Source organism: Sardina pilchardus, chromosome 19 (genome assembly GCF_963854185.1).
Source record: "Sardina pilchardus chromosome 19, fSarPil1.1, whole genome shotgun sequence".
Classification (NCBI taxonomy): Eukaryota; Metazoa; Chordata; class Actinopteri; order Clupeiformes; family Clupeidae; genus Sardina; species Sardina pilchardus.
The window spans coordinates 19,872,924-19,890,423 of record NC_085012.1 but is presented as its reverse complement, the minus strand read 5'-3'; the positions used below and the strand labels follow the sequence as shown (position 1 = coordinate 19,890,423).

The 17,500-nt window shown below is 44.3% G+C and overlaps 1 protein-coding gene across 3 annotated transcripts in view; it reads left to right on the top strand.

Annotated features, from left to right (window-relative positions):
- slc12a7b (solute carrier family 12 member 7b) overlaps positions 1-17,500 on the top strand; it is a 72,530-nt gene that overhangs the window by 33,582 nt on the left and 21,448 nt on the right. For all 3 annotated transcript variants that reach the window (XM_062521203.1, XM_062521204.1, XM_062521205.1), the window contains exons 2-13: positions 5,676-5,770; positions 6,744-6,875; positions 8,842-8,988; positions 10,919-10,973; positions 11,408-11,538; positions 11,827-12,068; positions 12,416-12,627; positions 13,990-14,157; positions 14,870-14,968; positions 15,616-15,673; positions 16,111-16,285; positions 16,637-16,755. In XM_062521203.1, the coding sequence (XP_062377187.1) occupies positions 5,676-5,770; positions 6,744-6,875; positions 8,842-8,988; positions 10,919-10,973; positions 11,408-11,538; positions 11,827-12,068; positions 12,416-12,627; positions 13,990-14,157; positions 14,870-14,968; positions 15,616-15,673; positions 16,111-16,285; positions 16,637-16,755 (1,633 nt within the window). The remainder of the gene's footprint in view (positions 1-5,675; positions 5,771-6,743; positions 6,876-8,841; positions 8,989-10,918; positions 10,974-11,407; positions 11,539-11,826; positions 12,069-12,415; positions 12,628-13,989; positions 14,158-14,869; positions 14,969-15,615; positions 15,674-16,110; positions 16,286-16,636; positions 16,756-17,500) is intronic.

Below are 17,500 nucleotides of genomic sequence, written 5' to 3'. Positions count from 1 at the left end.
TACAGGTAAGGTGAAGTGTTGCACACATCTCTCTGCCTTCTTGTCAGTCTCTTGACAGCTCACATCTAACTACCAGAGAAATTGAACCAGTGAAAGGAATGTGTGTGTGTGTGTGGAACTTCAACCAGTGAAAGGAATGTGTGTATGGTATTTTATCCCATCTGGTGTTTTTTTTGGTCTGACATACCAAGTGCATTGTTTTTAAACAGTGCGTGGGATACGTTTTTGATGATGGTCTGTTTAGGCCGGGCCAGACCTACAGTAAGCCTCTCGTGTGAGGGTTTGCTATTGTAGTCGGACTGATGGAGGAATGAGGAGCATCTTGAGCATCTTGATTCATCCCTGCACCACTAACTGTGGACACACACACACACTCATACTCTGCCCTAAGCAAAAATCATTTCCCTCACTCTGTTCAATACACACACACAAACACACACACTCTCTCTCTCTCTTTCTGTTTCTCTCTCTCTCTCACTCTGTCTCTCTCTCTCTCACACACACACACACACACACACACACACATACGCACAATAAGCTGGACTGAATGATGTGAGCCTCCACTGACACACACACACACACACACACACACACACACACACACACACGCAGCCTCCACTGTTGCACTTTTCCGTTCTCTTGTTGTTTCTCTGCTCCTTTCACTCATTTTCTTGTCTCTTTTTTTGTTTCCCTCTCTCCCCTTACCACTTGACCTGTCCCCGTGTGTGTGTGTGTGTGTTTGTGTGTGTGTGTGTGTGTGTGTGTGTGCGCGCATGACGGCAGCAATGATGCAAATGTGATGTTATAAACTAGGTCATGGCCGGTCCTGTTCTGCTCAAGTGAAAGTGGCTCAAGCCTCAGGAGAACGGATCATACTGTTTAGCGTCATACCTCACACCTCAACACACACACACACACACACACACACACACACACACACACACATGCACACATTAGTTCATGCTCATAAGGGTGCCAGCATGGGTGGAAAAATATCTATGGGAGGTAATATCCTGTAAATACTTTAGCAAGTCCACTATACACTCATTCGTAGTTGATTGACACATCTGTCTATTACCCCGAGGGACTCGTTATGACTTACAGCTGGCTTGCTTCTGTGGCTTGTTCTGATTAACGCATTCTAGGAGCTTATTTAATGTATGCCCATTCTAGGAGCTTATTTAATGTATGCCCCTTCTAGGAGCTTATTTAATGTATAGGAGCTTATTTAATGTATGCCCATTCTAGGAGCTTATTTAATGTATGCCCAGTGTGCAGTCATGTGCCTTAGATGGGCTACGTTAGCCTAGAAGGCTTGGGAGTGTGATTGTGTCTGTAATGGATCAGCCATGGTGACCGTATGTCAAGAGGTGCTGCCGTTCTCAGTCCCTGGTCTTTGACAAGTTGTCATTGACTCTCTGCTGTTTGCCTTTGGCTGTGTGGAAAGTCAATTCTTGCCACGGAAGACTCTTACAATTGTCTTTGCTCTTCAATGGTATAAAATATCGGAAAGAAAAGTAGTTATAATGTTAAGGCTTTTAGGAAGTCTGGTCTTGTTATACATGTGCAGTGTTTTTTTTCCAGGGATTTCTGGGAAAACTCAGTCTTGTAATCCACCACAGATGCGTAGAGCAAGTCACCATCCAGCCCTGGGACCAGAATTAGACCCACTGCTAAGGCTTGCTCCCAGCATTAGCCTGTTCCTTCAAATAGGATTGGGCCATGTTTGGATTTACACAGGTTAAAGGTGACCGTCACACATGAACCATGCATCATGGGAGATATCGGAGATAGCATCTAACACACAGACACTTTTACTTTTCAGAGTTTGACCTGTCCAGACCAGTGTAGTTGGCACATAGGCTACAACAATGCCGGTGTGTGTAACACAAGTGTGTGTATAAAAGTATCGATGCAAGGACATGAGGGATTTGTCCAGTCACTACTCTAAGGCTTAAGGTGGAAGCCTCTTACAGAAGGCACCTGGATGAAGCAGTAAAAGTTACCAGCGTAAAGGCCAAACACAGGACACAGATGACTCGGACCCTTGCACTTCATTTGGAGAGGAGTTCCAGGGCAATTTGAAGTAGTCTATTGCGTGCTTGCAAGTAGGGGTGGAAATAAGCACCACCAGTGAAATGGTGGTACAATCTGAAAAAATGGCTGGCAGATTTTAGACACAATTCACACAAAGTAGTAGTTTAATTTCCAGTGGCCAGTGAATTTTTCAAAATCTGTCTGTGACTGGTACAGTAGGTGTACACATTTTCAAAATCAAATGTCTACCCCAGGTTGCAGGTGCAGTTCAGGGTTTGGCTTCGAGCCTACAGTGCCTATAGAAAGTTATCATACCCTTTTGAAATAGTTCCTTTTTTTGTCTTACAGCCTGAAATCAAAACCCATTTTAAAAAAGATCTTTTCCAGTTTTATTTACAAATGTAGCTGTACAACATCAAAACAATGAAACAAAAGTCAACAGTTCTGAAAATTAATAAAAAATTAAAAACTAGAATAACAGGGTTGGAAAAGTCATCATACCCCTGACTTAATACTTTGTCAAGCTTCCTTTTGCTTTCATTACAGCCATCAATCTGTTTGGATATGTCTCTATTATAGCTTTGCACACCTAGACAGGGGAATATTTGCCCAATTTTCCGTGCAGAATTGTTAAAAAATAGTCAAATTCTGTAGGGAATGGCGATGGACTGCTCTCTTCAAGTCAATCCACATATTTTCTATAGGATTTAAGTCAGGGCTCTGACTTTGCCACTCAAGGATATTCACCATCCTATCCTTAAGCCACTACTTTGTTCTTTTGGCAGTATGTTTAGGATTTTTGTCGTGTTGGAAGGCGAATGACCTCCCCATCCTCAGCTGTTTAGGAGAGGGACGCAGGTTTTCCTCAAGAATTTTGGTGTACTTGGCAGCATCCGTTTTCCCTTCTATCCTGACCAATTGCCCAGTCCCCGCTGAAGAGAAACATCCCCAAAACATAATGTTGCCCCCACCATGCTTCAAAGTAGGTATGGTGTGTTTTGGGTGTGTTTGGGTGTGTATACTGTGTTTGGTTAGCGCCTGGAGCTCAGTCCAAAAACTTCAATCTTAGTCTCCAAAAAGTTTGATCTTGGTCTCATCTGACCATATAAGCTTTTTCCACATGGTAGCAGAATATTCCAGATGTGTTTTTGCACTGAACTCCAAGCGCAATGTTTGGCGAAAACCAACACAGTACACCACCCAAAACACACCATACCTAGTGTGAAGCATGGTGGGGGCAACATTATGTTGTGGGGATGTTTCTTTTCAGCGGGAACTGGGCAATTGGTCAGGATAGAAGGGAAAATGGATGCTGCCAAGTACACCCACATTCTTAAGGAAAACCTGCGTCCCTCTCCTAGACAGCTGAGGATGGGGAGGTCATTCGCCTTCCAACACGACAATAATCCTAAACATACTGCCAAAAGAACAAAGCAGTGGCTTAAGGATAGGATGGTGAATATCCTTGAGTGGCAAAGTCAGAGCCCTGACTTAAATCCTATAGAAAATATGTGGATTGACTTGAAGAGAGCAGTCCATCGCCATTCCCTATAGAATTTGAGTAAATTTTAACATTTTACGGAAAATTGGGCAAATATTCCCCTATCTAGGTGTGCAAAGCTATAATAGAGACATATCCAAACAGATTGATGGCTGTAATGAAAGCAAAAGGAAGCTTTACAAAGTATTAAGTCAGGGGTATGATGACTTTTCCAACCCTGTTATTCTAGTTTTTCATTTTTTATTAATTTTCAGAACTGTTTACTTTTTTTTCATTATTTTGATGTTGTACAGCTAAATTTGTTAATAAAACTGGAAAAGATTTTTTTTAAAATGGGTTTTGATTTCAGGCTGTAAGACAAAAAAAGTAACTATTTCAAAAGGGTATGATGACTTTCTATAGGCACTGTATATACAGTAGCAACAGGTTCAGGTCAACTTAAGGGGGCTCCCAAAGGAATGACCCCTTAATACACATTAAATGATTTGTTTTGCACAGTTTTAGGGAATATTGAAACTGAAAATCGTTAAGAATTCATTTAGTATTTATTTTTTTGTATTTCTGTAAGGAATGGAAGCAGTGTGTTCCACAGAGACCTTGACCCTGTAATTTCTAGGCTTTTGTGTGACCTTCAGTAGCCCTCCTCAATTGGTTCTTGTAAAGGATGCTCCCTACGCAACTCTGGGTCACGGGACACCTTTTACTCCACATGCCTTGTGTTTATGGAGCCCATGAGCTAATTTTTGGTGCCCATGTTAGCAGGTCAGTGTATCGGCATTGGCTGCATGAGAGGCACTTAAAGGTGGCTTGCTTTCCACACACTCCACGTCAAAACATTTGCTTTCCTCACTGCGCCCCTGAGAGAACGTCAAAGCGTCCGACCTGAGTCGCAGTAGCATGCCGGAATGTTCCCCGGGGCGGCTGCGGAGTTTCAGACCGTTGTGGGGGAAATGCCAGTGAGAACGATGCCCAGATGTGTGTGTGTGTGTGTCTGTCTGTGTGTGTGGGTGTGTGTGTGTGTGTGTGTGTGTGTGCGTGCACTGTCTGACAGGCCAAATGAAAATCAGAGTCATATGCAGACCCAGACAAATGATAGTGGTATCATAGCAGGCCAGATCTGTGTCAAAGATGGCTGTCTGAGTGCCTAAGTGAATTCCTAGTCTTGTGATATTGGTGCCTCTGAGCAGAATGTTGTGAAGTGTAAAGTGACGTGTTTAGGGGTGATGTGTTGGTTGCAATGGTCGTGTAATTGCATTATGGGAAATGCAGGATCATGTTGTGCTGCGAAGTTCAGTTTAAGTCACTAAAATCACTGACGCACACCCCAAGTGTGTTGTACTTCCCTGAAAAATAAAGACATGTCTGATTTTATTTGCTTCTATATAAAGCTTTGGTCAAAGGCTGGGTTTGCAGTTCTTTTGAAGTTACAAATTTGAGATTTTAAACAATCCTTGGAAAGCACAAATTTAATTAGACACTTGAAAGCCAACCATGTTTTGACCATTCTGACCATAAGCTGGCACACCCACTTTCTCTTTCTTTCTTTCTCTCTCTCTCTCTCTCTCTCTCTCTCTCTCTCTCTCTCTCTCTCTCTCTTTCTGTGTCACTCACACACCGCTGTTGCTTTTTATTGATTTATTTTGGTCTGACTTATTTTATTGACATATTTTACTAGGCCACTTACACAACCATCACCAGTCTTCAGGTCGCCGTTAAGCCTTTGGTCTTTGGTAAAATACAGACGCCATGAAAGTCTCCGGTTTGGTTGTAACATGTAAACCTCGGCACGCATTGGTGAAGTCCGGATATTTATCATGTCATGTGAAGTCATTAAAATCCCGGTCTGTAATGTCCAAACCATCAGCAGCCTTTTACTGCTCTGACGAGGACAAGTGAGCAGAAAGCATTGATTTCCTCTGTAACCCAATTTAAAGTACATCGATCCGGAGCCACGGAAGGGGGGGGGGGGGGGGGGGTGTGGGGGGATTGTGGACTCTAGAACATTCCATGTTTTTGTTTGAAAAGAGCCATGTGCGTGCAGCATATGATTTCCCCTTTGTATGACTGGTGTAGTGTTGACGCCTGTGGTGTCGGCCTTGTCTCATAACCTTCCTCTCTTTCCCCGTTGTGCTTTCAGGTGATGGCAACCCAAAGGAGAGCAGCCCGTTCATCAACAACACAGACAATGACAAAGGCACACTGTACGACGGCAAAAACATGGCCTTGTTCGAGGTAAACATACACATACATGTACACATGCGCAAACACACTCACACACACACACACACACACACACACACTCACACACATACATACTGTACATACATACATACTGTATACATACATGCATATGTTTAATTTATATATACAGTACATACATGCTGACACACAAACACATATGCACACACACACGCACACACATAAAGACACACACATACATCACCTGAAACACCAGGCTGCCACTCATCTCTGTCCGTTAAGAGAGACAGTCTCAGGCAGAATAACAGAGAGATGGTATGGCTGGTCAGTCATCGAACGCTTGTGACAGATGGATATTGTGCTTCGTCTGTGAGGCCCATCTCTGGGCTCTTGGAGATCTTCCTTGCTGTTTTTGTTTTTTTGGCTACCACAGCCTTAGACTGCAAACCACTATTTTTCTTATTTGTTGTTGAATTTTGAGTAACATAATTTGCCCACAGCTGGGTCTATTTTCGTGCCTGTGAATGTCTAAGCTGCTATTACATAGACATAGTTTTTACTATATATTTATACACAGACACACACATACACACACACAAACACGCATACATACACACACACACACACACACACACACATATTTATAGCCTTCAGTTGGAAAAAAAAGCCTGTCATTTTACAAAATACACTCCCAAGTTTTGATTTAACGAACGAACATAGTGTGGAAAACTGTTTTTTTTTTTTTTTTTCAAAAAGTGAAGTGGACCAAAACACCTTTAAAACACCCACACATGCACACTTCTATTTCTTAAGACGGAAATCAGAAATCATTGGTGTCTGTTGGATGACCATGTCCTGTGGCTCTTGTCATTGGTGTCTGTTGAATGAATACTGGATGTCCTGTGGCTCTTGCCATTGGTGTCTGTTGAATGAATGTGTCCTGTTTCTCTTGTCATTGTTGTCTGTTGGATGACCGTGTCTTGTGGCTCTGGTTTGTGTCCTGCAGGAGGAGATGGACAGTAACCCCATGGTGTCCTCGCTCCTCAGCAAGTTGGCCAACTACACCAACCTCACGCAGGGGGTCAGGGAGCACGAGGAGGCCGACGACGACGAGGGAGCCAAGAAGAAAGCGATCAAGGTGACGAGCTTACTGTCCAACACTGGCCTACATCTGACAAACATCTTACCATCAGCAGCAGTTGAAACGTTTCAGTCAGGGAAGCATAAAAATGACAAAAAATGGCCGCACACTGGAGCTCCAATAAAAGTTTTATTTTTATTTGCCACATCAGTCAGGGAAGCACTCACGTTTAGGAAGTCGCCCTCGTGTGAAGTTCAGAGCAGTTCAGTTCATTCTTCTTCTTTATAGCTAGACATTTTCACAGTCTCAATGTGACTACCCTGGGATTTTTTTTTCTTTTTTTTTATATTAATCTTGCTGTTATGCCAACATCTTTGTTCAAAAGACATGGCATCATTGAAGTGCCCTCTAGATGTTACCACATAAAACCAGTTCTGAGTGCTGAAACAAGCCAAAGCTGGATATGAGTAGAGGTAGCTCAGAGCTGGGTCAGGATATTTCACCCACATTAGGATGACATAAACCTGCGCTAGCATTAGTTCAAAGAGGCTGTGATTGAAGTGCCGAGCATACATCGCTATCTACATACCCCTGTGCATTTATCTGATCTTCAAGCCTTTTGCAAGCCATACATTGCATAATGGAGTCCCTGACCAGGGTGACCATGTTCTCTGCACTTTGAACGCCCACGCAAATATTTTATTTTTCTGCCTGCCTCAAAATTCGGCATTCTCAGGGCGGGAGATGCTTTTTGGCGGTCTGCAGACTTCCCTTGCCAGCATCAAGGGGTCAGACAACCCCAACGAGTACATTCCTTACATTCTGCTTTGTGGTTGGTCTTGGACACCAACGGAATGTAAACGGAAATGGATATCATTCCAGGAATTTGTCATGACAAAGAATTGTCCCATCTCCACAACCCCTTTGAGGAAGCTTTTTGGAATGAGAAAGTTGTTTTTCCAAACCTTAGCTCTTGCTTGCTTCTTAGACTTAGATTACACCTTCAGCACCCTTTGTGACCATGAGACTATGTATGGTGACCACAACCTAATCAAATACTTGCTCCTCTGGCCGTTGTCAGGCTTTAATTCAGTACCCATGGTAAGATGTAGTCCAAAAAGATCTGCTGCCGCTGCGTTAGATAATGGAGTTAAGGAGGTTTCCTCAGCCCCTGATGTTGCCTGTGGCACCTAGGTTTTGGTAGACTCAATGATGCGGATAAGGCTATAGACTATGGGCTTCAGACTTTAGGCTATAGATACTGTGGTATGCATTGAACGTGTTGTTGCCGGACAGATGATTGATTTGCCCTTCATTAGCCTACTTCCTGAGGGCACTATTTCTCCTCACTGCCCTCCTCTCTGCTGATAAGGCTTCTCCACAGTGCTCTATGCTCTTGTGGTTGCTATTGCCCTCTGTTTCACTTAAGCATGTATTTATTGAAAGGCTGTTTTTTTCTTTTGTGGGGACTTGTTTTTGCTCCAGTGGTGAGGGGGAGGGGTGGAGGATATTCATTTGATGCGTCTCGCAGACGAGTTATCGAACACGGGCAAAGCAGTCATTAATTAACTTGGACACTAAATGATGTATCTTTCGATCACGGCAGATGAATATTCTGTGGTTTATTGTTGTCGGAAATGCACTCACTGAAAGGCATCTTAGTGTTCTTATTGCCGCTATCGATTGATGCAGTACTCATAGAATAAGATGATGTCGTTTTGAAGCTTTTTTTGTAAGTTATTTGTGGGACAAAACAATCACAATCAGTCTTTACCTACATACAGTATAATATATTAGATATGTATTGATACGGCTGTATTGAGAATAATAATCATAATAGCACATATTTTTTTCCATAGCTTCATATACGCATGGGATGGATGGGAACGTGTTGATAGACAGTAATGTTTTGAGACGCACATCTTAATCTCTGTGGTGCTACATGTAGATGTGTTTGGGTTGTGCTGACTTGGGGTTGTGCTGAATTGTTCCGGTTGTTTCTGCTTCTCTTCCCCAACTCCAGAGCCCCCAGATGGGCACGTTCATCGGCGTGTACCTGCCCTGCCTGCAGAACATCCTAGGGGTCATCCTCTTCCTGAGAATGACCTGGATCGTCGGCACCGCCGGCATCCTTGAGTCCTTCATCATCGTGGCCATGACCTGCTCCTGTGTGAGTGCCTGGCGCGAGCCATACACGCACACACTTCACACACGTCATGCACACACCACCACCACTCAAGCCATATACTATTCAACAGCTTTTGCAGTCTAACACCCCATTCCATACATGTACTTTTGCTTTTTTAGATGCAGTTTGTCTTGATTGGATACGTTTTTGAATAGGTTTTGTATGCTCATATGCCGTTGATCATGTACTATGCAAGTTAAAGAATGTCTGCACTTGTTAGAATTTGTGTGTGTGTGTGTGTGTGTGTGTGTGTGCGTGCGTGCGTGTACTGTGCTCTTATCAGCCACTCCCTACGAGAGTCAATGAATGTGTCAGTGGCCACTGCTCCCTGGCTCCAAGTTTAGCCCAGATCACTTCTGGAGACAGTGCCACCTGCACTTGCCACGACCTGGCTGGCAGCTGGCTGTGTCATCAACGTCACCGGCAGCGTCAGCGTCAGCGTTGATCTGCCCGCTCCACTCTCTTATTTATAACCCCGCCCAAACAATGACACAACCGGAGAGTTTGCGCGCTCCGTTACACTCCCTTCCTCTGATGTAATTTGTCATGTGACCACTTTATTTCAGTTCATTTTGGTTCACTTTAATTCCGTCAGTTCAATCAATTCAATTCCCCTCGCAAGGGAGTTAAGATGCGTTTGAAAGAGATGTGTGTAAGAACACATTAGCGAACACACACCGTACACAAGTGATAGATACACGAACAGACAAATTAAAAGGGGGACAGAGAGGGAGGGTTAATCTGTTCAGAGAGGGACAGATGTGGGCCTGGTGTGTGTGTGTGTGTGTGTGTGTGTGTGTGTGTGTGTGTGTGTGTGTTTATGTGTGTGTGTGTGTGTGTGTGTGTGTGTGTGTGTGTGTGTGTGTGTGTGTGTGTGTGTGTGTGTGTGTGTGTGTGTGTCTGTCTGTCTGATCGAGTCACGACTGAGGTGGTGAGGACAACGACTAGATAGATGTCCTCTGAGTGTGTGTTGTGTAATGGCTATAATGAAATGAACCACCATCCCCCCCCCACACACACACACACAAACACACACAGGGAGTTGTGGTGTTAGTCTACACAGGGTTAGTCTGTCACATGCTCTCGTCTCACGAGTTCACTTTTTTCAAGTTACTCTTTCCGAGCGAGTTACAGTCATTCAGGAAGCTCAGTGTTTTCCATTTACTCTGTTGACGTTCCACTGAGATTCCACATTTATCTCTTTCTGCTCGTTGTCTATCTGCAATTCAATTAAATTAAATTTTTTAATTCACCCTAATCTTTCAATTCCAAAGATGGATAAAATCAGAGGAACATTGAGTGGGAAGGAAACTGTAAAGTATTGACATTCTGGGGAGAAAAATGGTCCAGTATGAACATAACAAACGATGTTGCCCAATTCCATGTGATGGAATTGAACTGATGAATTGAGCCAGACTCAGTCAGAATAGCGGCTATGAACTTCCGTGTGATGAGCAACCTCCGTACTAACAGTCTGCTGCCTGTGCGGCCTAATCTTCACTGCGAGGTAAATTACCAGCTAATTGGCTTTGGGCCAGATTTTAGCAGCGAGGGCCAAGGGGGTGGTAGGGGTGGGGGCACAGGAAGCATCAGTGAGGGGATTTATTTTGGTCAGTCCGACCGTGTCAACTCAAGGACGGCAGGCGCACGGGTGCATTACATAAGCGCCAGATGCAGATATCCTTGTGGGGGAAAAAAAAACAAACGTTTAATGTTCTTGAAACACTGAAAAGGAACTAAATCCCACCCTTGATGAGTTGCCCTGATTTGTTTGTTTTTTTTCATTGTCCAGTGTCTCGAAAGGACCTCATGTTGCTTTGACTTGGATTAATGCCACATGTCTGAAGCACTTTGATGACATATGTAGATGCATCACATTCTGTCCTCATTAATCTCTTATTGATCTCCACAGACCATGCTGACAGCGATATCAATGAGTGCCATTGCAACAAATGGTGTTGTTCCAGGTAGGTTGGGGGTCATCTCATTTTATTCAAATATATCTTGCTGTGATTTTATAATCATCCCCGGTTCTTTCAGATGAGTTGTTATTTCTTTAGCACTGTAATAACATCTTTGCTTTACCCTAAAGGTTCAGCCCAGTTTGGAAAACTAATTTTCCCTGACATGTAGTATGTTGTGGTATGTTGTAGTACGCCATCAACCACTAAAGCATTAATTAAAGCTAAATGCTCAGCCCAGTTTGGAAAAGTTAATTTCCCCTGACCTAAAAGCATGCTAGGCACAGTAAGCCAGCAACCACTATGGCTTTAATCTCAAACATGATTCTGAATTTTGTGGTAATGCCAATCAAGATGTGGTAATGGGGTGATTATCACAAATGTGTTGCCCCTGGTACTGGTCCCTGAGGAACTAATGTGTCACCCTACTTCATTTGTAGCTGGAGGCGCATACTACATGATCTCTCGGTCCCTGGGTCCGGAGTTTGGGGGTGCTGTAGGACTTTGCTTTTATCTGGGCACCACATTTGCAGGAGCTATGTACATTTTGGGTACCATCGAAATTCTCTTGGTAAGGCAATCCAATCCTAGTTCCTGTTTGCTTTGCATACAGTATATGTTCATTGTAGATGTTTGTATGTAGAATTTTGGTCTGTTGTTTTATTATTAGAGTATTACATGGTAAATATTAACTTAACCCATTTCTACTCGGGAATGTAAATACATTATTATATATTCAAAGAAATTACACTTATTATGTACATGTTCCTAACCATTTTTCAAGCTTGACCAGACTTTAGCTTGGCCACCTGCTGATGAAATAAAGTGAACATCTACGCTCTTCCTCTCTTCTCCCTAGACCTATATAGTGCCTAGTGCGGCCATTTTCAAAGCGGAAGAGAAGGAGTTTGAGGCAGAGGCCATGCTGAACAACATGCGTGTTTACGGCACTGCATGCCTGGCCCTCATGTCCCTGGTGGTGTTTGTGGGCGTCAAGTACGTCAACAAGCTGGCCCTGGTCTTCCTGGCGTGCGTGGTGCTGTCCATCCTCGCTATCTATGCTGGCGTCATCAAGACCATCTTTGAGCCCCCAGATTTTCCGTGAGTTCAATGCACACACAGTTAACTGTAGCTCAACACATAAAGGAGAGTACTAGCAAAAATAAATGCACTAGCAACTAGCCCTAACACTAAACACTAAAATTGTTATATCGGTGTCTACTAAGAACACATGCTATAGGAAATATTGCTTTTGAATGAAAGGATACGCTCAACAAATTTTTTTAAAAGATTAGATACAAAACAGAATATTTACCAGTGGACATGATATTTTGAGTGTGGGTAGAAGCTTTCCTATCTGCTTCTGCCTGAGAGCCATTCTGCTGTCAGTATTTGCGCTGCCCCCTCCAGGTGTTGTTCCTGAAAGTGTTCTTCTTGTCATTTTTAAGGATTTGTCTGCTTGGGAACCGTTCTCTCCAGAAACACGACTTCGACAAGTGCTTGAAGACGGAGATGATCGACAACATCACTGTCACCACCAAGCTCTGGAGCCTTTTCTGCGATGGACCCTGGCTCAACGCCTCGTGCAACGAGTACTTCAGAGAAAACGAGGTCACAGAAGTGCAGGGCATTCCTGGTCTTATGAGCGGGGTTATATTAGGTACGCTCACCCATCTGCTAAAGCTAACCCTTGGAGAAACATCAGAATAGAACTGGTCGGGGATCGAACCGGCAACCCTCCGGTTACAAGCCCTAACCAGTAGGCCACGGCTGCCCACATCATTATTATGCTTACCAAACCTGCCCGCCCTTCCCCTTAAACTGAACCATCACTGTTCATATTGTTGTCACCATCACTCTACCCATCCACTTAAAAACAACAATTATGCTTGTGTGCTTTGAGTCATTTGGGATACACGTGTCTAATTTAATAAATGTAGTGCGTCGTGTCTGTCCTAAAAATGTCCTTTTTGCTTCTCTGATCTGGTGCCAGATCGATCCCACGTTTAGTGGCAGCCTGTCTCATTCATCCTTACTAGGAGACACAATGCTATTACAGCTAAGTGTGTTAACCCTGCTATGGGGTGCACAGTTATTTAGAGCTAGATGTCAAGTCCGGTCCCATTCTGAAGTGAAATGCAGGGTTCAGGGTTTGTCAGCAACCTTGAAATGGAGAATTAGCCAGACAAAAGGTTCATTTATCTGGATAAAGGCCCTTTACTGGTCAGTTAAGGCCAGAGTGGTACTGAGGGCAAGAGGGTGTGAGTGTAGTAGCAGTGGACAGGTCTAAGGAACAAGGCTGAAGTCTTGGACACGGGGTTCAAGCCCAGGTTAAATGGCTCAGTGAGAATATCCCTGACTCTCAGCAGTGATTTGGTTCTTGTGGGGTGAAGGGAAGGGTTATGAAGGGGAAGCCCACGTAGGTCAGGAAATATCAACTCTCGTTCACACTGGCAGTGTCTTAGCACACAGGTATGCAACAGTGTATAGTTCGTACAACTTTCACTGCAAGGAAAGAAATAAAGATAAAAGTACAGTAATCCAAAACACAGCCTTCTTAAAGGGATTATCCGGAGTAATGCACTTTAGATCATTTTACGGATGATTGGGAGTACATACGTTGAGTTGACATCAAAATCATGTCATTCGGATGTGTTTTGAGAAAGTTTGATTTTACCATTTTGCCTGGAAGTGATCCGGGCATGTCATTTTGCCGCTACAAAACGGTATTTTTATACCTCTTCTACAGTTCCAAACAACATTACACTTATGTGGTAGTGAGTAGAGGGTCCCTAAAGCCAAACCAAAGTATCCCGAGGTCTTTATGTGGTCGGATAGAGTCCAGAAGGAATTTCATCGAGCCAGTACCTTTCCGGAAATGTTGCTGCTGCAGCTGCCATCTTTAGGGGAACATTTCAGCAACATTTCCGGAAAGGTACTGGAAGATATTGTCCTCTTTGTCTTTTTCTTCATTTTCTCCACATTATCTCCATCAATCTCTCTGTCCTTTCACCTCCCACAGAGAACATGTGGTCGTCGTATGGCTCTGCTGGCGTGCTGGTGGAGAAGATGAATTTTCCATCCAAGCCGGCCACAAACACGTCGCAGGACATGTACTTGCCATATGTGTCCAACGACATCGCCACCTTTTTCACCTTGCTCGTGGGAATCTACTTCCCCTCAGTGACCGGTATGCTTATACACATGGGCACACACACACACACACACACACACACACACACACACACACACACACACACACACACACACACAACAACAACACAAACACACACATGCACAATCTCTCTGAGAGAAATACAGACACAATCTCTCTGACAATGACAATGACACTCAACACATACTGTACACCAGTTCCTGGTCCAGCTCTTACACCTGGTCTTCTTAGAACACATACACAAACACAAAAATGCACCTTCTCTCTCTCTTTCTCTCTCTCTCTCTCTCTCTGTCTCATGCACACACATACAAACATACATGTACACATGTATACAGACACACACACACACACTCACACACACACCTTTGTCATAAGATGCACAGCTTTCAGACGTCCATAAGCAACTCAGAACTGTCAAAACATTTAAATCTCAGATGCATACAGTACATTTATACATGATGTATGCCTTTTTATCAAGCTCTCTCAATGTGTATGTATCTTATCGGTGGATTCATTTTATTGATAAATTAAAGTAAACAATAATTGCTTATGTGTTATTCAAACATCTGTGAGTTGTGAGAGTTGTGTCTCCTACTGCAGTCATTGAAGTGATTTGTTCTTTGTAAATGTGGACCCCTTTAGACTGCGTCGACTGCCATTGTTTGTTTTCTCCGAGGTGAGATGGATGAGCTGAGCTTTGTGGTCTCCCCTGCTGTTTCCTCAGGTATCATGGCGGGATCGAACAGATCAGGTGACCTGAGGGACGCCCAGAAGTCTATTCCCGTAGGAACCATCCTCGCCATAGGAACCACCACCTTCATCTGTATCCTTCAGACGCTCGCCATGACGATGGCAAGCCTCACAGTTGCATCAGTGCGATGAGATGAGACAAAGAGAACCTTTCTTGGTTGCTGCTCATTTCAGTTTTGCTCAGTTAATCGTTACATTAGAGAATGAGATTAAAGTCAGTGAGTCTAAGCAGTTTAAAAGGAACTGCCTACTCCTTTTTCACACATTTATCATCTATTCTGATATCTTACTGAATCCTATTGGTGAGCACAGGATTTAGCATTAAAGTGTACTTTGTGATTATATTCACTGTATACAGGAGTCTTGGTCATGTCATGTGCTTGCTATGTGTCCGTGTCTGTGCTCAGTATTTTCCACTGTGTGTTGGACTGTGCAGTCTGGTCTGTCGTATCGTATGTGTCTATGTTAGCGAGATTGTGGTCTGAAACACTAGTGTGTGCTCTCTACTGGTGAGTCACATTAAGTGGAGCTGTTATTGTCACAGGTGTGTGTTACTGGTTGGTGTGTGTCTTCATATGTAGCTATGGTGATCAGGGTCAGTGTGTGAGTGTGTGAGTGTGTGAGTGTGTGAGTGTGTGAGTGTGTGAGTGTGTGTGTGTGTGTGCGTGCCCCTCGGGCTCTGCCCTCAGGGGGCTATGTTCCTTAATTGGCCTCCTCCAGACCTGTCCTGTGTGGTTCTGTTTGGAGCCTGCATTGAGGGAACCGTCCTGCGGGACAAGTGAGTGAGCCTGTTTCTCTGTGTGTGTGTGTGTGTGTGTGTGTGTGTGTGTGTGTGTGTGTGTGTGTGTGTGTGTGTGTGCGCGCCTCAGTTTTTGTCTGAGGCCTACACCACAGGGAATACACAGGTGTGTGTCTATGCGTATACATAGACACACACACTCACACATACTCAGGCTTATACACACACAGTTATTGCTCATAAACTCTTGCAACCATGAATCATGAACCAATTGTTTTGGCATATTCATGCACATAAGCAGGAATTCATACACACGCACACACACACACACACACACACACACACACACACACACACACACACACAGATTTACAAACCTACTGGAGCCTTGTTTTATACTGATTGGAAATAATCTAATGAGCATAGTTGCACTGTTATGCCATCTTTGTGTGTGTGTGTGTGTTATCTCATCACAGGTTTGGAGATTCAGTCAAAGGAAACCTGGTGATTGGCACGCTGTCGTGGCCGTCGCCGTGGGTGATTGTGATTGGCTCGTTCTTCTCCTGCTGTGGGGCGGGGCTCCAGAGTCTCACCGGCGCCCCCAGGCTGTTGCAGGCCATAGCACGGGACGGCATCGTGCCCTTCCTGGAGGTCAGAGCTCACTTCCTGTTTCTCTGGTACTTCCTGGTGCTATGACAGATGTCATACAGTACGCTATATTATTGAAATCCAAGAAAAAGGCAGTTAATCATGCAACTAGTTGTTCCCTCTCCGAAGAGCGATATCTTCATGTGTATTCGACATTTACACACTGGGCAGTTCTACAGTGTCATGTAGTATGGAGGAACAAACCGTAGTTTTAGGGCTTTGAGCTATTCCATAATGGTACATAAACACACAAACAATTTTATACTCCATCTCCACACACACACACACACACACACACACACACACACACACACACGCGCGTGTGTGTTGACCTGTGCTGTTTGTCCTCCTCAGGTGTTCGGACACGGGAAGGCCAATGGGGAGCCCACCTGGGCCCTGCTGCTGACAACCTTAATATGTGAGACGGGCATCCTCATCGCCTCGCTGGACGCTGTCGCCCCCATCCTCTCTATGTACGGACCGCTCTCTCTCTCTCTCTCTCTCTCTCTAACTCTCTATTTCTCCCTCCCCTCCCCTCTCCCATCCTCTCCATGTGTGAACGCTCCTCACCTCTCTCTTTTTTTTCCAGTCCATTCATGGTTCCTCTCTCTCTTTCCTCTCTCTCCGTCTTTCTTCTCCCACTCTTTATCTCTCTTTCTCTAAAGTTGTTGATTTCCTTCTTCCTTCTCCACCAGTGCCATATACGTTCATGTTCTAGCTGTGTGTGTGTGTGTGCGTGCGTGCGTGCGTGCGTGCGTGCGTGCGTGCGTGCGTGCGTGCGTGCGTGTGTGGACAGAGAGATACAAAACAGGAAGAGAGGATGGTGCACAGGCTGTACACACACACACACACACACACACACACATTTCCTTTGTGTGTGTTGTTCATATCATCCCCTCTCTCTAGTGGAACTCTGCTGGTAAGCCCCCCCACCCTCCCACCCAACCTCCTATCGCCTTCTATTCAGCTTCCTCTTCCTCTGTTATCAGCCCTGTCTTCTCCCTCTCTTCATACTGTCTGTTCTTCTCTTCTCTTCTCTTCTCTTCTCCTCTCCTCATCCTGTCTGTTCTCCTCTATCTTTCTCTTCTCTTCATCCTGTCTGTTCTCTTCTGTGCCATTACTCTTCTCTGTCGCTCATCCCTTGAGTGCTAAATACACAGACAGATGGGCTAAGTAACAATGAACTGACCTCTCTCTCTTTCTGTCTGTCTGACTCCA